Below are 20918 nucleotides of genomic sequence, written 5' to 3' on the forward strand. Positions count from 1 at the left end.
AACCAACCCGCGGCCGGATAACAGCCGCACAAACTCGGCAATCGGAGCCACACGTCACTAAACGGTGCGGTTGTAACTTGGGGGTGGAGGGTGGAGAGAGCTGGACCTGCACCGCAGTTAAAAACTACCCCGCGAACGCTAAGCTAGCCGCGTCTGGGAGCTAATGCTAACAAGCTAACGCTGCTAGCTTACCTGAGGGCGCTCCTACGGAAGCCCGAGCGGTCCGCGCGTCAGGGGACGCGCGTTTTGTTGGACCGTGCGGGACACACGTCAGCCGCGTCGTGAGGGGCTTGATGGCGCACGGCGTGCGTACGTGCACCGAGGTTTTTGTTGTTGTTGTTGTTGTTGTTGTTGTTTTTGTTTTTATTTATATGTAGATGAACTTGTACAGTTGTGTGGATTTTCGATACACAGGTTTATTGTCAGTTGCTTTTTAGGTTTGTTGTATTTGCCATTGTTTTCTGTTTTCTTTCAGGTGTTTTTTTTTTTGTTTATTGCAAGAGGCTGTTTCATTCCTCTTTATTATGAATTATTTTCTTGTTGTTGCCTATTATGGTGATGGTCTCCTTCAGGGAAATAATAAATGATCTATCTATCTATTTATCGTCAGTATCTATCGATCATCTATCTATTTATCTACCGTATCTATCTGTCTGTCTACATTATCTATCTATCTATCTATCTATCTATCTATCTATCTATCTGTCTACATTATCTATCTATCTATCTATCTACCGTATCTATCTATCTGTCTACATTATCTATCTATCTATCTATCTACCGTATCTATCTGTCTGTCTACATTATCTATCTATCTATCTATCTGTCTACATTATCTATCTATCTATCTATCTACCGTATCTATCTGTCTGTCTACATTATCTATCTATCTATCTATCTACTGTGTCTATCTGTCTATTTACTGTATCTATCTATCTGTCTACAGTATCTATCTGTGTACAGCATCTAAATATCTGTGTCTGTCTACAGTATTTATGTCTGTCTACAGTATCTACCCATCTATCTATTTATATTTACTGTATCTGTAACTATTTGTCTGTCTATCTGTCTATCTATCTATTTGTCTACAGTATCTATCTGTCAACAGTGTCTATCTATCTATCTGTCTACAGTATCTATCTATCTATCTATCTATCTATCTATCTATCTATCTATCTATCTATCTATCTATCTATCTATCTCTGTCTAGCTATCCATCTGTCTGTCTGTCTATCTATCTCTCTGCTGAGGTAACAAACTACAGACATCCATAGCATTGCCCTGCAAGGGGTCAGACTAATCTGTAATGATGAACCTCTTCTCAATCTGCAGTTTTTTCAGGCTTTGTCATGGAATTGCGCGGTAAGGCAAGGTGATCTGATCCCAAAGTTATATTTGCTGCTTTCAATGACCAGCCAGAGAACTATTTTGTTCCCCTCATGTGAACTGGACAGACCTGAAGTGCTCGGTTCCTTCCCCCAGGCTGCTACTGATCCCTCCTGCTTTGCCAGACACACCGCGCTGTATGGCTATTCGGGCTATCCAATTAGTTCACTGACGTAAACCTTATTCTGTCAACTAACTTTTAATTAGGGCGGAGTGATGGCGTAGATGCAGGTGTCTGTATCAGCGAATCTGGATCTTGTCACAGGGTTCTTACCAGGTTGTTGAGGTGCTTGAATTTTCATCTTAAGAAATTTAAGTAGTCATTGAATTGAACTTTGTAATTCCAGAGTGAACCGTGCTTTTGGCACACCCTACTTGAATGATATGGTTTTATGTCTTAGATATTGCCCTAACTTTAACAAAGCTATTGAGCGGACACACTTTTCTATCCCACTATCACTCCTGGCTTCTTTTCTCTATGTTTGTTGTTGAATCATGTGAGTTAGATCATTGAGTGATTGGAGACAGATACCATGGCAGAAGCAGCGTGACCAGGCTTGTCAGCTGCAGGGACGTCCTAGAATCATCAGACGCATATGATTTAAATAAGCCCACCAGTTTAGATAAGACCACCAATACTTTGTTGTGTCTTTAGGTTCTCGCTTTGGATTTCTTGATTGGCCTTCCTTCCTCGCTGTCATACATGATACAGTAAACTTTTGTACCATGTCCTCTCTTCTGTTGGAGCACAGGCAGAATATTGCCTTTGAAACTAGCAAATGTGCAATCTAATATTCATCTCCTCATGATTTTAAATATATATTTACTGAGTTAAATGTTTTATTTTTCTACATAAATATGATGTCGATTGGATTAGCCTATGGCCATTTCAATTAAGATAAAATGTGTATGAAAGTTGCTTTTAACTTTTTTTATATTCTGTTTTGCCTCTCTTGTCACTTATACCAGGGAAGCTAACTTTAGTTCTGAATTAAATTATTAAACAGTGACATGTCCCATGACAGCCAATGCTCATTTTACTATTCAAGCAACCTGCCTCAACTGCATTGCTTCCTTTTCATGCTGGTGTGTGTGTGTCTGTGTCATAAGGGATGCGTCGGGTGGATTCAGGGGCCAATCGTGATGCTCCAATCCCAGACTAGATCCACAACAAGCAGCCCTTTTGTCCTGGCTTTGCCCCCGTCCGCCCGCAGAGTGCATGTAATGTTTCGGAGAAAGAGCGTCTTTATCTTGCTTTCCAATGCCCCATCTCACTCACATATTTCAGATTCAGCTAAAAATGACAGCAGCTTAAACAGGCTGATGTAACAATATGCCTACAGTGTTGCTACGCCCACCCACAGAGGTTTATACATTGAGCCACACATCCATACACGTATGTGTGAACACACACGCATCAATCATTTACTATTGTATGGACACCTAGTGAAAAGCACCTCTGCGATGAGTGTTATCTGCTGTCAGCCGCCAGAAGGTTAAATATTGTTTAGTCGCTCTCAGGAAGCTCCTGTGAGTGTTTGCTCTGTTGCATTGTGTGCTACAGCTCCCAGGTCTTGTTTTTTTATGGTAGGCTACACTCCAGTTGTTGACATCTGTGTAGGAAGGGAGGGGATAAAGGATAAAGGGGGCTTGCCAGAGGCTTGCCAAATGGAGGGAGGGAGGGAGAGGGAGAGAGAGAGAGAGAAAGAGAGATCACTGGTGGGTGGAGGTCATAGCAAAGAGAGTGGAAGAAGGACTGTGAAGAGCAGGGCTAGAGAGGGAGAGGCAGGCTGATATGGAGAGGATAAAGGCGGGGTTGTGGTTTGCGTCACATGATCTCCTGGCAGGCGGCAGTTTGGCAAACTCCAGGTGGCAGTGAGAGCGGAGAGACACGCAGGAGAAACTGGCCGCACTCACCCGCAAGGAACGCTCCAGACTCCTCATTAACTCGCTCCCCGCCCTCTCTCTCCACTTTCTTCTCTCTATCCCCAGAGCCAGGCTGCCTCGACACCCTCCGACCAGCTCCCCTCCAGCCCCGGCCCCGCCGGGCCAGGGAATGTCCCTCCGGCCGAGATGCCTTACGTGGATCGGCAGAACCGCATCTGCGGTTTCCTGGACATCGAGGAGACCGAGAGCAGCGGCAAGTTCTTGCGACGCTACTTCATCCTGGATACACAGCAGGGCAGCTTGGTCTGGTTCATGGACAACCCACAGGTGATGTACCAAGCTGATATTGGCTATGCTCCTTTTGTGGATTTGTGAACAGAGGGCTAATGTTTACCCTTACACGCTACAGGGGATTTACACAAGAGTTTTTTGTTTTGTTGCTTTTTTTTTTTTAGTTGTTGAATACCTTGTTTGTCATCCGACAAGTAATAGCACAGACTAATGGCAGCTTGTAACTCATCATCCAGATAGCCAGCCAGCCAGTCAGCCGGAAATCTGGGTAATGATTTCCAAACGCTAATATTAGCTGCCATAATGCAGTATCACTGCAAGGTAAGGCTAAACTTTCACTCACTCCTCAGTCCAGTGAGTTAAAAAGGTGTATATATAAATAAGCAGGTAAGTGGCATTGTATGTGTATCTTTTGATAGGTGAACATATTTGTCACTTCTTGCAATAAGGACAGATTCACCTCAGTGCCAAGAATCGTAGATGTAGATTATTGGTGTTTTTAGATTGAACCAATTAGAACTTGTGTACATTCTGCCCATCCTCCACACTGGGTGGAAGTATATTTGTTGGACTGTTCTGTTACATGACTTATTCACGAATCATGTAAAACAGGAGATATTTTTAATTATTCAGTTCAGATCTTTTTATAGATTGAAATGGCTGAAAATTTTATGAAGTTGAATGTGGATCTGCAATCCGAATTGCAGACCTGTGACAAGACGCTGGCTTAGAATGTATAGAAATGCTTTCTATACTTTAATTTTCAACAAACACACCATTTTTTGTTTGTTTTGTTGTAAATTATGTTGTGGATTTACTCATCCATTAATTTTGTTTATTGATAATCTTCTTCGCTCTGTTATTTTCCCCCACAGAACTTGCCCATCGGCGCAGACTGTGTTGGCTCTCTCAAGCTTACCTACATCTCCAAAGTAAGCAGGCATGTCGCCAGCACAGCATCGCTGACTCAAACAGTCTTCATAAATGTAATTGGTTAATATTGCCTATAACCAATTCTAACTGCAGCTTTTCTTCTCGTGTTTCAGGTCAGTGATGCTACCAAGCTTAGGCCGAAGGCAGAGTTCTGTTTTGGTAAGAATTCACACTCTGACCCCAGCTGCTTTACATAAGATGGAGACTGATAGAATCTAGTCCTCGATAAACTCCTGATGTTTTTTTTTTTTTTTGCTATCAGCATGCTGGGCATACACACAGAGTATTTGTTCCATTGCATCTAGGACGGAGTTAGTCTGCAAGTGGAATTCAACTTCTCAACCTGCTTTTTATTCATTCTTTATTCATCAAGAACTGCTTCAATAACTCTGTCCTGTGGACAACCTGTGGGATGAAAAGAGAGCGTGCATGCGTGCGTGTGTGTGTGTGTGTGTGTGTGTGTGTGTGTGTGTGTGTGTGTGTGTGTGTGTGTGTGTGTGTGTGTGTGTGTGTGTGTGTGTGTGTGTGTGTGTGTGTGTGTGTGTGTGTGTGTGTGTGTGTGTGTCCACCGGTGAGTGTACAGGACCCAAACAGTTCTGGTGGATGGGGTCAGAAATATATCGTAGCACTTCCAAGCAGCGGAAAAGGCCCCAAAGCCACCCCTGAGTCCCACAGCCATATAGACACTCCACGACTGCAGGAGAGCCTTGAGCACTCCACCCTGCAGGCACAGAAGAGGAGCCCGCGGAGCAACACCCAACATCCGGCCTCGAGGAGCCTAAACCCGTCCCAGAGAGCGCGAGGAGACACTACACCCCTGAGGCGCACACATACAACCCACCCCCCGCGTGCAGGCACAAGGCACAAGACGCAGCCGCAGAACCCGGGTCACGGACCACAGGCCCCGGCACCAAGCCCCACACTGACAGCCGAACACCCTGCTCGATCGGCCTGCCCCGCAGGCCAGTCGCCAGGGCCCCCACGCCCACCAACGCCCCACACAAAGGTAAGGCACGCCATACTGGCAAGATGCTCCACCCAGCTGCAAGCACCCATCCACGTAGCAGATGTCAGCCATATGTGGGCCCTCCACCACCCAGGGCACCCGCCGCAGAAAAGCCACACAGCGGGAGCAAAGGCCGACAGCCCCCCGCACCCCAACCCACAACCGCGACGGCAAGCAGCCTCCGAAGGGCCCTTTTAAAGCCCCCGGCGGTGCTCCTCGTTGCAGCAGGCCAGAAACCACCCGGCACCAGGGGCAAGCCGCCAGGACCCGAACCCAGCCGGCAGGGGGCCCACCCGGTCACCCCCCGGCCAACTATACCCCTACACCAATCCACCAGTACCCCACCATCCCGGAAACCCCAGGGCTCAATGTGTGCTGTTCAGAGGTTACTTGGCTTAAAGCGATCCCCTTAACCTGCACGAGGAATGTGGAGGAGTCTGTCCTCAGCTAACCTCTTCCCTTGGCCAGGCGTGCTCCTTACATGCTCTCCCCTCTATCACCCTGATCAACACTAGCTGTTTAGCAAACACACACAATAAGGCAGGGTCCCCTAACCTGTAACAACATCTGACTGGATCTCTGATGGTCATGTTGGTACCTCGTCCTTGATCTTGTATCTGAACCCCTGGGTCCCCTTGCAGACAGTATCTTAAAATGGTCTAACATATAGAGAGGGAATGCAGATAAAGCATTCTCCTTAGTTGTGGCGTCCCATTGTAGTAGATTGTTGTGGAGAGTCGCGAAATGAACAGACACAGTGTTGCATTCAGAATCTGTCTGTCTCCACATCAACTGGAGCTTAATTAGGGCCTTCAGAGCTTTGAGGCGTTCAGCAGACCTGCCCTGGCCATCTTCCAAACTTTTTTTTTTTTTTTTTTTTAAATCATCTGTAATATAATTCAATAATCTTGACATCCTCATATTTGTCATAATAGACGCCTCACGAGTACCATTTTAACCAAACGGCAACAGAAATGCCATTGTCCGATGTCTTATCTGCTCTTAGCCACTCCATTTTCCATACTGTGAGACCAGAGGAACAGTGTTATGTTGTAAAAAGAGTCATCTCCCTCATCACAGGGAAGTCCTTCAGGACTCGGTCTCTCATTTAATTGGAGGAACTCTGTGTTACTCATTTGACTACCCTGACTGGTTGTGGCTTCCGTGTTGAGTTTTGGTCGGGATGCTGATTCAAGAAAAGTAAGAGTATCATTTAAACGGCTGTCTGCACGCCACATTTTGCTGATACCTACATTTCCGACACCCCTCCTCCACGCTGCATCCAATGACTTTTTAGTACCCATAATTGGCATTTTCCAGAAAAGTAGTCGGGGCAATTATGGGAATAGGCGCACACTGCTTTGTTGGATATTCTATTTAGAAAAGTCACGACAGAAGGCAATGATGGGTGTTACTGGTGTATTACATGACAGACATTTGCGAGAGATCAAGCGGTATGCGTTTTTGTGTGCCAGCTTGTGTGGCCAGAAGTATTTGGCGCTGTGTTCTTTGGTGTGGAGAGGAGTCTGAAACACCCCCTCGTGAATAGCTAGACCATGTACGGTACTCGTAGAATCCTCCCACCGCTATCCTCAAGGTAGAGATCTCATATTGAGTGTGTAACATACAACTCACTTGTCCAATCTTACCCTAATTCTTGCCATGCTCTGCAGTGTAGAAATGTTCTATTTTTGAGTGGGAGAGGTGCAGGAATATTGCCTGGTTTGCTGTCTTTTCTCCATGTTTTTCATCATACCTAAGCTGCTGCAGATCTTCTTCCGCTTCACAAGGATGTGGGGTTTATTCTCTTGAAAAAGCTGCAATTCAGCGCTACGGTAGAGAGGTTTGGTTCCACATAGGTGTTTCAACACGTATTTCACTATTTTAACTACAGATGGGTTATTGGACGTGTGTTCCTGATAAATACATCCAGGCAGAAGTTTGAGTTTAAAGAGAAACAACAAACTGGTGTTATTGCCAAACTGGTCAACAAAATGACTGCTAAAACTGGATTATTCCCAGCAGTCCGACCCCTCATGTATGCAACCATACTTGTTAAAACATGTAATGGTCCCTCGTTTGGTTGGTGTGGGCCATTATTGCTATCTAGATCTTCCCTAGCACCTAAAATGCTCCCTCTCCTTAAGCTCCTTAGACAGTTTTAAAATGTGTCTCAATGTGTTGCTTTAATTCGGTAGATGGTGCAACCAGGAGGCTTCCTTATATTATCCTCTAAAGGGGGCCTTTAATATGAGCCATTAATATGCGTCATTGATTTCCCTGTTTACCGGTACATCTGTCTTTCTTGTACGCCTGCCATCCCAAAATCACCAATGAGCTTCAACGTGAACTTACCTGAAGGAGCTTTACAATTCCATCCCTTGAATTAGGATCAGTTACCATCACGTGTGATATTTGATGAACCCAGTCCAATATTCATTGGCAGGCCACTGTCACAGTAGACATGTTGACAATGGTGAAAGCACCCAGTACGGTCCTCAGCAAGAGTTCACGTCCATTCAAAGCGACGACGCCTCATTAGAATTTGAATTAGCCGGAAATGTCTGAAGCTATGAAGCGGTGTACAAAGTTGGGACTGTCTGGATTTATCCACGTTCATACCCTCTGAGACACGGCCATTTAAAATCCGACTTTGGAGAAAGGGGGCAAAGACTGATGGTGGATGTAGCTATGCATGTGTCTCAAGAGATAAGGCAAATTCGGACAGATGCCGGCACACAGGGCTCAGAAGAATGATCGCCATTGTACTGCAAAGTTTGAGCCCGCCGTGCTTTTTACAACGCTCCTCCGTCCGGCTTTGATGTCCAGTTCTAATGTGATTTACTGCGGCGCTGAAGAAACAAGAGACAAGACGGGAAGAATGGGGCATAGAGAGAGAGGCTAGGGAGAGCCTGATGGAATGAAGAATTTAGGCTGGAGAGGGAGAGGGAGCCATGAGCGCTTTCACTGCCTAAATCACTGATTCATAGCCAATCAGGGTTTGACCCCCCCCAGAAAAATGCTGCAACATTGTCGTGTGTGTGTGTGTGTGTGTGTGTGTGTGTGTGTGTGTGTGTGTGTGTGTGTGTGTGTGTGTGTGTGTGTGTGTGTGTGTGTGTGTGTGTGTGTGTGTGTGTGTGTGTGTGTGTGTGTGTGTGTGTGTGTGCGCGCTGTTCGAATGTGCTGCGTGCGCGTTGAAAGTGCAGAACAGTTAGCACCACCCAGACGCCTTGTTCCCGTCCTTGGGAGAAGTGGCGCCGCTGCAGTCGGCACCAAACTGAGCCAGGTTGAGCCGGCTCGTCCATGGGGGCTTTGTTTGCGGCGGGGGGGGCTCTTTGGTTCAGACCGTTCCAGATTCACCCAGCGATAATGGAGCCGTGCTCTCGATACGCTCTGTCCTATTAGCCACACCTGACGAGCGCACGTCCTGCTCCGCAGCGTGTCTCGCCGCCGCTCCGCCAACTGCGGCGAATGAGGAGAGCGTGCAAAGAAACCAAACCTTTACTGTCGGGCAGACTTCTGACAAGAGTATTCCACCGTGTTTATATAAAAAAAAAAAAAAAATTCTCCTGAATATCTGAGTCTCTCTCTTTGTTTTTCTCTCCCGCCCCTGCCCAACGTGTCGTGTGTTAGTCATCAACGCCGGGATGAGGAAGTTCTTCCTGCAAGCCAACGACCAGCAGGATCTGGTGGACTGGGTCAACGCGCTCAACAAAGCTACCAAGATCACTGTAAGACAGACTGACACACACACACACACACACACACACACACACACACACACACACACACACACACACACACACACAAAAAGGAGAAGGATTCCATGTGCAATATTGCCATCACAATGAAAAAGTATTGATGACTTGAAGTTATGCCTAATTGAATTGAGTTACTTACTGAAATTGAGTGAAAAGTACAACTCAAAAACAATGTTATGTATGAAATACTACTTGAAAAGTGCTTTCCTCCAGCGTTCAGAAGACCAGGCATTGCCTCCATATTGGAACATTTTGTGTCAAAGCTTAAATGTAAATCTGCTGAATTATAAAATGGTCACATTCAATGGCAATAAATTGAACTGTAAATATTCAAGGTAACTTGGGTATCATCTTCCCACACTTTAGCCGTGTTGTGAAGTCCTTCCCAGAAAAGCAGGTGAAGCCATGTACACCAGTGACAGTGAAGAGTCTATTAACAAAACAACGTTTTTGAACGCGACCTAGTGCTAGTTACATTATGAAGACTTGTGTAATTTTTTTAGTTTTCGAATGTAGAATGACAGGCTCTGAAAAATGCTCTAATCTGTTCAGTTACAGCAATGGGGAAAGGAAGTAATTAGTTACTTCCACCCTGACGCGCGTGCTTGTCATTCCTTTCCTTTGGTCTTTTCTTGGATTTGGTAATGATCTCTTGGATGAACAATAGTTTAGCTTTATTCCGTAGAAGTGAGAGGTCAACCACAGCTGTGATTCAGAGCGTGAATCATAGGATATGTTAGGTAGTTATGATGACAGGTATGTTTATCTATTGTTGTACAGAATGTCATGCCCCTTCCAAGGAAAGAGAAGAAATCCTATTGTTTCCACTGCAGTCCCAATGACTTCTTCAGAAAATGACAAGGGGAGAGTGGGAAAACATATTAAGGTGGGAGGCTTATTATGGTATGCCTGCCTGTATACTGGTTATTAGTTTGTAGGTCGAAAAAGTATTTTCCTTTTTTAAAGCTGTTTCCCACAAAATTAATTGAATTTAATAAAATTGTAGTAGTCGAAAAATCTGTTGAGTTAACTACCACATTCTACCACCTGCCACAAGCAACGCTTTCTCAGGGTGTATTCACACCCGATTCCTAGAGCATTCGCTCCCCTGGATGGGTTTGTTTGGCCATATACGAACGCAGCAATGGCACTCCGTTCCTGACCACCTAGAGAGGGCGGTCTCGGCGCGCTTGCAGTCGCTCCACGGAGGGGTTGTTTGCGGTGGGAACGCAACCAACCCAACACACCCATGCGACTCACTTCCTGTACTGTGTATGCTCTGCACGACTGGACACTAATCTAGCAGGGCTCTATGGAGGCGGGTCCGAGGCGTGGACTGTAATTCAATACACACACACACACACACACACACACACACACACACACACAGGTACGCGGTCTGCGGAGCGCATCAGAGGCACGGACACACAGGACATAGCCATATGCCGAACACTGGTCTATCAACCAGAGAATAGCAACAAAAGCAATTGTACACACACACTAATGCTCCATTTTCCATCAACCCACTTGGGGCCGATTTTTGACCGGGCGAAGAAAACTCTGAGTGGTTTCCGGAAATCCGACACAACTTCCCAGAAAATGTTGACCAATCGCACAGCGGCTTGCAAGCGCGCTGCATTTGTTTACAAGTTTTGGTTCACTGTCGAGCGTTGCAGTGTGAACACGAATCAAACCGAGTTCCAAGCGCAACATCATCAGATTTCATTATACAGAATCTGAACAAAGCAAACGGACTGCAGCTCGGAATATTTCAAGATGTCTGTTCTGGTTCAGACTTTGATGAGCGTTCGACACAGACAGTTAAACAATCAAAGCAGCCCCACTGCTTGTAAAGCCACGATTCAAGAAGTTTGTTTTCCTTCAGGTGCCAAAGTTGAGTGATGGCCAGCAGAACGCGGAGAATCAGAAGGCGTTGCTGGATCTTCTGGGGCCCAAGAAGCAGGTTTCCTACAGGACCGAGATCATAGGAGGGGTCCCCATCATCACACAGACACAGGTTCACAGCAACGACTTACACAACCATTTTTATTTTGTATTTTATTTATTTTTGTCTACATTCACTACAAGAATTTGACACTCGCAATAAAACTCATAATAGACTTGTGCGAAAACAGCACGTCACAGTTGGGATGAAGATTTCAACGACCTCACAGTAAATGGGAGAATTGAGAATGCAGAATGCAGAATGACTGATAATTGATTTATACTTCCATCCAAACTAAATCTGTCAAAGTCAAATACCGCTTTGGGGCTGGGTTTGGGCAGCTTATCCAGTTGAGCTGCGTCCTGGTGGCTCAACTGGATAAGCCTGAGTACCAAACCTGCAGCGACCCTGGTTCCAACCCAGCCTGCGGTCATTTGCTGCAAGTGTCTCTTTCCACTGCTCTCTACAATAAAAAAATAAAAATAAAAACTCTACAAAAAAAGTTTTAAAAAGTCAATTACCCCTTTTGGCGCTTCGGGAGCGTTATTGAACCCGTCTTCTTTTGCTCAAATTTTTGAGAAGTATTATAGTATAGTAGTATATAATACCGTCCTTTGCCTCCGCAGCATGAAGGGTGCGACAGCGCGGAGGGTGCTGAACGCGAGGCCATGCGGCGCTCGCACAGCCAGCTGCCCTACTTCCTGGGCAGGCCGACGCAGGAGCAAACTGTCATCAAGTCTGGATACTGCGTCAAGCAGGGAGCCGTGGTGGGTGTCGTTGGGACGTTACGTTCCGCTAGCCCCAGCTTTGACGAGCGTCCACAAACCCCCGATTTGTTCTGTCCCCCCCCCCCCCCCCCCCCCAGATGAGAAACTGGAAGCGGCGATATTTCCTGTTGGAAGAAAACTCGATGAGCTACTTCAAATCAGATCTGGTAACTTGGCGGGGGGGGGGGGGGGGGGGGTGTTTGTTAAGAAATGTGTCATTATGCTGGTAAATATAAATTGTCGACATTGTTGTTGAATTCTGAGTATCACCCAGACGCGCTGTCTCAAGTTGTGGCATGTTTTATCCCCCGTCGATGGAATTCAATGCCTCCACTTTACATGTCATCACATGCCCGGCTTCCCCTGCCACGGCCCGGGACGCACACAAACATATCCATACAACCTTCATAGCATAATATAACGCAAGCTCTGTCGACGAACCCTTATGTGACGCCGTCATGCGCCTGTTTGGTCGTCAACAGAGACCTAAGGACATAGACTCTCTGTCTCCTGAAGGGTGTGGTTGGGGGGGGCAGATGAGTTCCGGCTCGCACGAGGCCATATGCATTGGCTTGCTGCCGCGCATCGCGTCCGTGAATTAATCTACGCGGAGAGAAGTCCTTGAACGGGCAGGTCGGCCTCGTTCACGGCCGCCAGAACGGACGGCGTGTTCTGCTTCCGTCGTCGGCGTTTGTGGTTTTGACGGAGTTCGGTGTTCCATCATCCTGCGTGTTTCGTTTATCTTACGGAACCGTTTTATTAAGCCATATCTACAGCCCGAAATCTTATCGTTTGTTGGATATTTTGATGAATTTACGGCCGGTGCTCTTCTGTGTTCGCTCTTGTGTTCGTTCCTTGGCTTCAGGAAAAGGAACCTCTGAGAATGATCCTGCTGAAAGAAGTGCACAAAGTCCAGGAGTGCAAGCAGAGGTATTTATTCACGTTCACTGTGCTAAACCCCTCAAAACGGCCTCCTGTCCGACGACACAATGTTACTCACAAACCCCAAATCCCAAATCCATCCCTGATAATATTTTTTTTTTGACGTCCTTCCTGTCTCTCCACGCAGTGACATCATGATGAGGGACAACCTTTTTGAAGTTGTCACCACATCGAGGACCTTTTATATCCAGGTAAGAAGGCGTGAAGTGGGGATGTCGTAGGGATCTCTCTGACGCCGCGCTGAAATGGGACGTTGGTGTCTGAGAACTCAACAGAGGAAGTCAAATATCCATGACAAACGTGTTGCATATGAAAGAAATCCGCTTGATTCACTGCTATTTTGACACATCCAGGCATTTCTAATGAATGTGAACGTAATGAATCGTAATGCATGACAGTCGAAACAGCTTGATGCTGTTTTGTCAGAGCAATATATCAGAGTATTCTCTGATACTCTGATACCTAGTATTTAGGAAAAAAAAAACCTTATATACACGGGTACAACCCGTTACATGACATGTATGTGAGAAATAATCTCTTGAACTTGCAACCAGAGGTGCAAAATCCCAGGTCCAGAAAGTAAAAGTCCTGCCGTGTTTTGGCTCCAGCCCCGCAGCGACTCAGCTCATTTCCTCAGTGGGCGGGGCTTCTGTGTCGGTGCTGATTATCAAATCCACACGGTTGACTCAAAATCCCGGAGTGGAATTTCGCTTTCTGAACCCCGAATTTTCAGCCTCTACGCAAAACACACTCACGCCCTCTAACCGACACCTCCTCACCCCTCGTTCTCCCTCTCCGTCTTTGCCCTTCCGCCTCTCTCTCTCTCTCTCTCTCTCTCTCTCTCTCTCTCTCTCTCTCTCTCTCTCTCTCTCTCTCTCTCTCTCTCTCTCTCTCTCTCTCTCTCTCTCTCTCTCTCTCTCTCTCTCTCTCTCTCTCTCTCTCTCTCTCTCTCTCTCTCTCTCTCTCTCTCTCTCTCTCTCTCTCTCTCTCTCTCTCTCTCTCTCTCTCTCTCTCTTTTTTCGGCCAGGCGGACAGTCCAGAGGAGATGCACAGTTGGATCAAGGCCGTCTCCGGGGCCATCGTGGCCCAGCGGGGACCTGGGAGATCAGCCGCCACAGTACGTAGCAACAGCCCCAGTACCAGCGCCCGTCAGAGTCCATGACTGGGCTTATTACTTGAGACTGACTTGGGGAAATCAGTGAAATATCTCGAGGCCTGGATCTGTATGTGCTGTTTTTTTTGTTTGTTTTTTTTGTTGTTGTTGTTTTCTTTGCTACCTACCAGAGTCATGACGACTCGTTAGTGCCGTGTTACCTGAACCATGAGGATTCTGTATCACTCTTTCCCTTAGCGAAATGTACAAATAGACATTTACGATTGCAGACGTGGAATTACATTTCTTGCAGGAGAATAATCCGAAGCAGACGCCTTCTTCACTATTTCATCCAAAAATTGTGACCTTTGTACGTTAACGATTCCAGACTTTCATGTGTGTTGACAGTGCGGATGTCACTTGACCTGGCGGTGGACAGTGACTGCATACCGCAAATGTTTCAAATCTGTTTATTTCCCTGGTTCATGATGAGAACATGTGAGCGGTGACTCATCTCCAGACTTGTGTTGGTTTACATAATTCCTCTTGTGAAACTCGGGGGGGGGGGGACAAAACCAGCGACGACACTGCTCAGCCAGGCGGCCCCGCCCACCGGTGACACGTTTATTGGGGAAGTACCGTCGTCAAATATTATTTGTCGCCTTTGGTTTCCGCCTCCGATTGGTTCCGAGAGGAGCTGCGCGGACGGCCTCGGTGATTTGCGCGTACACTTTGAGCCGAGCGCCCTCCGGAAATGAAGGTTTGACAAAGCGGGTCGCGCCGACGTCGGGGGAGGTTCCACCGCGAGCCTCTCCCTTCTGTACTGGCCCTTTTTATTTATCGCTTTGTGATTTGACAGAAGCCGTCATTTCCGTGTCGTCCCTGTCGGAGAAAACTTTAGGCGAACTGAGAACCAGCTTGTCTGCATGTTTTTGGGGGTGGTAGCTCAGGCGGTAGAGCTGGTCGTCTAGTGATCTAAAGGTTGCTGATTCGATCCCAGGCTCCTCCTGCTAGCATGCTGTAGTGTCCTTGAGCAAGACACTTAACCCCTTATTGCTCCTGATGGCTGCGTCTGTTGGTGTTTGAACAATTGTAAGTCGCTTTGGATAAAAGCGTCTGCTAAATGTAATGTAATGTAATGTAGTGCGTTCCAAAATACCATTTGGCCCTTTTGCTTTTTGCACCTGTTCGGGTGTTCTGTCCTTTTCCTTCTTAACGACCGTCGTGTTATGCGACTCTGGTGTAAGTCTGCCAGCCCAACTGTTTTTTAAAACGAGTTAAACCCATCGCCGTAAAAACGGGACGACGAACAAAGCCCGAGAAGGCGTCACCGCTGACCGCCGAGCGGAGACGACACGACCTCCGTCTGTTCCCCAAATGTAGCTCTAGCCTCACGCTCACCCCCCACCCCCGCCTCCCTGGATCTCCAGACGGCCGACCACCATCCCAGAACCCCGGTTGGACTCGTTCCGACTTTTTCCGAGCCTGGACTGTCGGATTCTGTGCGGCGGCAGCGTCCCCGAGGTCGACTCCGCCCCATCCCCGCCCCCCGTCGCTCCCGCCTCGGGGAGGCTGCCGCACGTCTCTTCCTCCTCTTTTCCTTCTTTTTTTTTTTTTTTTTTTTGTTTGTTTGTTTGTTTGTTTGTCAACATTCTTCTCGTCTCCTCCCCGTCGCGGGAAACACCGTGCGCCACGAACGGGAGATGAATTCGCCGGGACCGGGGGGGGGAGACACCTTCCGAAAACGCCTCCCAGCGCCGCGGCGAGGCTCGTCGTTTCTCATCTGCATTTCTCGCCTTCTCCTTTTCATTGTGTATTCTCTCTCTCTCTCTCGCCCTCCTTCCTCCTGTGTCCCCCCCCCGCTCCCTTTTCTTCCCGTTACACCCTCCCTCTCTCCCTCCCACCCCTTCGCCCCGGGCGCCACCGCCGTTCTAATCCAGCTTTGCACTGTGTTGTTGCAGATGCGGCAGGGCAGACGTCTGTCCAACCCCTGTATACAGCGGTACACGTCCCGAATCGGGGAGTGCAGCAGCACGTACGTCCGCACCTCTAAACCCCCCTTTCTCCACCCCCCCCCACCCACCCCCCCCCCCAGTTTTTAGGAGTCAACGCTTGCCTTCAGCACCGTGCCTCTGCTCCCTGGCTGCCCGTCCGAGGCTTTATTCGCGCGGGGCCCGTCGGCGGCGAACCGAGATGCGCCGAAGGGCGCGCGGCTGCAGCACACCCAGCGAGCACTCCCCCCGCCCTTTACCCAGCATTCCTTGCTGCTCCTGGCAACCGCATTCCACCTCACTCCTTCATCTCCCGCTACTTTTTAACTGGGTTCTTTGCCGTCGCTCTCGGTTCTTTGCCGTCTCGCCCGCTGCGCCGCTCGGTCGCCGTTCCGAGCTTGAACGGCGGGTTTTACTCGCATGTTTTGAGCGGGGCCGCTTGGCACGCCTCCACCGGGGCCAGGCCTTTCAAAAGGTGTTTTATCGTAATGTTTTAGGTTCAGAAAGTTCATGTAGCCAAACCATGTGAACCCCGCCCCCACCAGCACCACCTCCCTACTTAATACATGTTTGACCTGCCCTCACCTCAGCGCTTGAACTTTTAAAGATTACCTTTCGCATTTCGCACCGACGCAAGGAACGCAAACGTGCACGCACACGCACACACACACACACACACACACACACACACACACACACACACACACACAAACGCTCTATTTCCTTGTTTGGATGTCTCTTGTCACCCTGCCTCGTCTCACGTGTCCTCTTCTCTCCCTCTCCACGCCCTCCTCCCGTCCCCCTCTCTGCAGCCTGCTGCAGCTGTGCACCTGTCTTAGATGTGTGACCTCCTGTCTGTCTCTCCTCCTCCCTTCTGCTCGCTGCCTGTACGTCACAGCCCCCCACCCCCCTCCGCCTCCTCGGGTCGACGCCCGGTCGGTCCTTTCCGTCCACTCATCCACAGTGTGCAAGATGTCGTGAATTTTAAGCCACGCTTTGGTCGCGCATGCACGCCGCTCCCTCGCTCAGGGGTTTGTGGACAGCGTACCTCGGCGCTAGGCTGCTGCTGTCAGACCTTTTATATGTGATTGGTTTTTGGGGGCGTTTGCGGGTGAGACGGTTTGTTGCTCCGCTGCCTCATTCCTCCGCTCTCCTCCTTCCCAGGCCTTTGAACGTTCCCTTCCCTTTCACTTGAATCATTTTTCTGTTTGCCGTTATATTTCTATGTTGTTATTAGAGTGGTACGACCATTATGGCGACGACTATTATCACCATTATCAGTACGAGTACCACCATCTTTATTGTTATTATTTTAATGCCATTACTATTTATTTTGCGTTTGTTTACATTGGCATATCCGCCGTCTGCCCATATTTTATTTTTTTATCTTTTTTCCTTTTATTTGACCTGCACTGTTCTGTCGACAATCCGCTGCTGTAACATCTGAGTTTCCCCCTGAGGATCAATAAAGGTCTTATCTTAGAGTGGAATCGAGAACATTTTAGAGCGGAAAATGCCGCCCTTTTACGATGGACAGTTTTTTTGTCGTGTTTCCATCTTGATGCGGGTCGACATCTAAACACCTGGTTGCTTTCACTGCGTCTGCTTTGTCTTTCCTCCGACACGTTTCCTCTGTTTCAGAGACTGAGATCTCAGTGACAAGCTGTGACACGGGCCCCCGCGGCAACTTCTTAAGACACTACCAAGCTATAACCTACCGCTCCTCCCGCCACCGCTTTCTGTCTCTGGTCTCTCTCCAGCACCTACTACTTCAACTAGCCTCCACCTTCACTACCAGCTCTACTAAAGCTCCGCCAGGCTTGAACTCACGAGTCTGTAACTCTCTTTTGGTTTTTACCCTTCACATTCGAGCCACAGGTCACCTCGTCTCCACCGCACCCCGACCGGCACCATTTACCACTCTGTGTCTGTGTGTGTGTGTGTGTCTCTCTCTCTCTCTCTCTCTCTCTCTCGACTTTGCAGGAACACTATGGCCGCTCCTCCCCTTCCACATTCTACCGCAGCCCCGCGGGGCCCCCCGCCCCTCGCTCGCCCATATCCACCGTGCCACCCGCCTGCCCAGAGTGGGGTGCTGCTGTCGCGGTCTGTGCACGGCCGCAGCCTGGCCTGGGACAGCGAGCACTTCATGAGCCTGCTGCCGCGGCCCAGCCACGGCCTCACCTCGGCCGCGCCCCCGCATCCGGAGACGCGCCTGGCAAAGTGAGCCGGGAGGCGCCCCGGGCCGACCTGGAGTCGCCGTGGCAACGCCGCAGTCAATTTGAGCCCTACCCGCCCGAACCTCCGCTGGACCTGGACGACGCTGACCTGCCGGTCAGCCAGGTCTGACAACCCCCACCCCCTCCACCGCCGCCCCCCACCTGTGATGTTTAAACCAATGGGAAACCTGAAATCTAATCTTGTTGATGTTATGCTAGAGGTTGGTGTTGGTGTTGGTATCGGTATCAACCGTGTGACACTGTGTACCAAGGATGGAGCCTTAAAAAGGTGTCGTCCATTCAGGTTCTGTGGCGCTGGCGGTGTAGCTTTCTGACACTTGTCTGCCGTTACCTGGCGAACCAAATCGATCCTAACCACCAATCCCAGCCATTGTCGGAAACGTAAAGGTTTGTGCTCGCTGGTTTTGTTCGCAGTCGTTTTGGGAAAACGTGGCAGGGGCTGAAGGAAAGAGACGGGTAAAGCCGGCTCTGGATTCCGAGCCAAAGTTGGCGGTGGGTCCCGGGCGTGTGGGAGGAGGGTCAGTGCGGAACTTTGCGGACGCCGAGGAAGACCCGCCGTCTCTGTCCCACCCGCCCGCTCCTGTAAATAGGTTTATTTATTTACTCATCCGTTTGACAAAAAGAAATTACAAATCACTTTGCTCGGGCGTATTAAAAATGCAATGACGAGGCTTTTAACCGGACGTTTTGCAAAGGTACACATACCTTTCTCACACTATATATTTAGGGTATTTCTGAACCACGATGTGCCAAGTAAACATCTGACCCTTTAGAGGTGCAAGCTAGTAGCTGAGGAGAGTTCTCTAATTTAATCTCTACTAATATAGATGGTTTCATACATACATGCATTCACTGTTGATGTTGTTGTGGCACTCTTTCGATGCGGTCTAGGAAATGCATCACACAGTTTCACAGATATAGATCCAGTCTCGTGCCATACTTTGTCCTTATTTCAGTTGATAGCGTGCTGTTCTGGAACCAGCCTTAAACTAATTCCTCTATTACGCCGGTTACGTACGAACGTGTAAAACCAAATCTGCTCAGTCGTCTTGACACTAGTGCACATTAACGGTACTGACAACTTTGAATTTCTTGTTTTTTTTGGTTTGTTTTTTATTGCCAAATTCATTTAACATACTGTCTCTTTATCTTGTCTGCCTATGTACATTTTAACAAGGTCAAGGTCCTTCTTACCAAAACTGTATCAGATGTGAGTGACATCATATGAGCTCCGAGCTCCTTTTAACAAGCCTACTATCAACCAAACACTATGTTAAATATAAAAATAGGAGTAAAATCCTTCACCAAACATTCATTCTTAATGTCACTGGAATAGAGCAGCTCTGTAATCTGTGTCCAATTTTCTTGAAAATTCTGTGGCAATGACTTGATTCCCATGAACTTTTTTTTTTTTTTTTTTTTTTTTTTAATTTGTGCTGATGGCTGATATGCAATCGATTTTATCTTTACAAAAGGGACATTGGTCACATGTGAGCATTTTCGGTTCAAGTTAATAGAAATGAAACTGACCTGAAATACCTTCGTAAGGATTATCACCTTGAAAAGCTTGTTGCTTTCAAGTTACCATTTTAATAATTCTGCCAAAGTGTGTGTGTGTGTGTGTGGATGTGGGTGTGTGTGTGTGTGACAGGTATATTACGTTGGGTAGGTTTTTAGATGTTTCCAGGTGTTCCCTGTATTCATGTTTGCCAAATAGTCGCTGTCCTGGAAGAAGGCCGTGGCTGCGTTGGGCTCTGTACTCCCCTAACACTCTGCCGTAGTCTTGCTTGATAAGAGAAGCGAGCCATTTAAATTTATAAATAAAAAAAGAAAAAAGTGCGTGCTTCACTCCAGTGTCACATAGCCTAGCTATCTCAAAACACTTTGTCCAGTCTTGTGTAATTGGTTTGAATTTGTATTATTTATTATGTCGATGACCTGCAAGAAATAAACCCATTTTAAAAAGTCGTTTTGGTGGCTTTGTTTGTGTGCGATTTCATCCTGTGGAAAAGAAGCGCTTTTTATTTTATGTTGACGTTGTCATTCTGTGACGTCCTCTCTGTTAATTTGAACAGGGCTGACTCTGCCCTCTGGTGGGGGGGGCGGGGAGATAAGTTCCCTAAAATTCTATCCCCACCCAAGGTTGACCCATCGGTGTGTTAATGGTGGGTGTGGCCCTGCGGTGAACTGAGATATTAAGGGTCTCTCCCTGCTGGAGTAGCCTCCGCCCCATGACCCTGGACAAGAATAGAGCATTAATGGATAGGTGGTGCATCTGGCTTGGTTTGTGCCAGTGTGTTACATGCATGCTTGTAACACACACACACACACAGACTAACTCAATGTCACACACCGACACACTTACCCCTCACACCAAGGTCAATAAAGCTCAGGTTATTTTACAGCACATCGCTTGGCTTTAGTATATCTCTGCCTTCAAGTCCTTTGTCTTTAAGCTCTTCTGATGAACCTGTTTGCACTCGGTTGAATTGACAAGCAGGTTAATGAGCCTCCTGACCCATCACGGAGCGCATATGGTTTATTATTTTTAATTTGCTGAATGATCCCTCTACTCCTGCGATAGAGCGCAATGTGTCCTCGGACTTTGAAACAAATATCATACCGTCAGCTGTGGAGATTTTTTAATTTTTTAATTTTTTTATTTGCAGGTATAGATAT

The 20918-nt window shown here is 47.7% G+C and overlaps 1 protein-coding gene across 6 annotated transcripts in view; it reads left to right on the forward strand.

Annotated features, from left to right (window-relative positions):
* LOC307242412 (pleckstrin homology domain-containing family A member 1-like) overlaps nucleotides 1-20187 on the forward strand; it is a 20325-nt gene extending 138 nt beyond the window's left edge. Inside the window, exons 1-14 of one of the 6 annotated variants that reach the window (XM_080016873.1) lie at nucleotides 1-64; nucleotides 3379-3600; nucleotides 4440-4496; nucleotides 4611-4656; nucleotides 9137-9234; nucleotides 11150-11281; nucleotides 11836-11976; nucleotides 12075-12143; nucleotides 12842-12906; nucleotides 13046-13109; nucleotides 13946-14035; nucleotides 15973-16046; nucleotides 16815-16889; nucleotides 17986-18349. The exon at nucleotides 1-64 is cut by the window's left edge and continues 16 nt beyond it. In XM_080016873.1, the coding sequence (XP_079872999.1) occupies nucleotides 3460-3600; nucleotides 4440-4496; nucleotides 4611-4656; nucleotides 9137-9234; nucleotides 11150-11281; nucleotides 11836-11976; nucleotides 12075-12143; nucleotides 12842-12906; nucleotides 13046-13109; nucleotides 13946-14035; nucleotides 15973-16046; nucleotides 16815-16889; nucleotides 17986-18226 (1293 nt within the window). In that variant the 5' untranslated portion in view covers nucleotides 1-64; nucleotides 3379-3459 and the 3' untranslated portion in view covers nucleotides 18227-18349. Of the gene's footprint in view, nucleotides 65-3378; nucleotides 3601-4439; nucleotides 4497-4610; nucleotides 4657-9136; nucleotides 9235-11149; nucleotides 11282-11835; nucleotides 11977-12074; nucleotides 12144-12841; nucleotides 12907-13045; nucleotides 13110-13945; nucleotides 14036-15972; nucleotides 16047-16814; nucleotides 16890-17643; nucleotides 17719-17985 lie in introns of those variants that run through there. The other 5 variants (XM_080016872.1, XM_080016874.1, XM_080016877.1 and 2 more) reach the window with 5 other exon arrangements.
* The last annotated feature ends 731 nt before the right edge of the window (nucleotides 20188-20918 follow it).

This window comes from Zeus faber (genome assembly GCF_960531495.2).
Source record: "Zeus faber genome assembly, chromosome: 16".
Taxonomy (NCBI): Eukaryota; Metazoa; Chordata; class Actinopteri; order Zeiformes; family Zeidae; genus Zeus; species Zeus faber.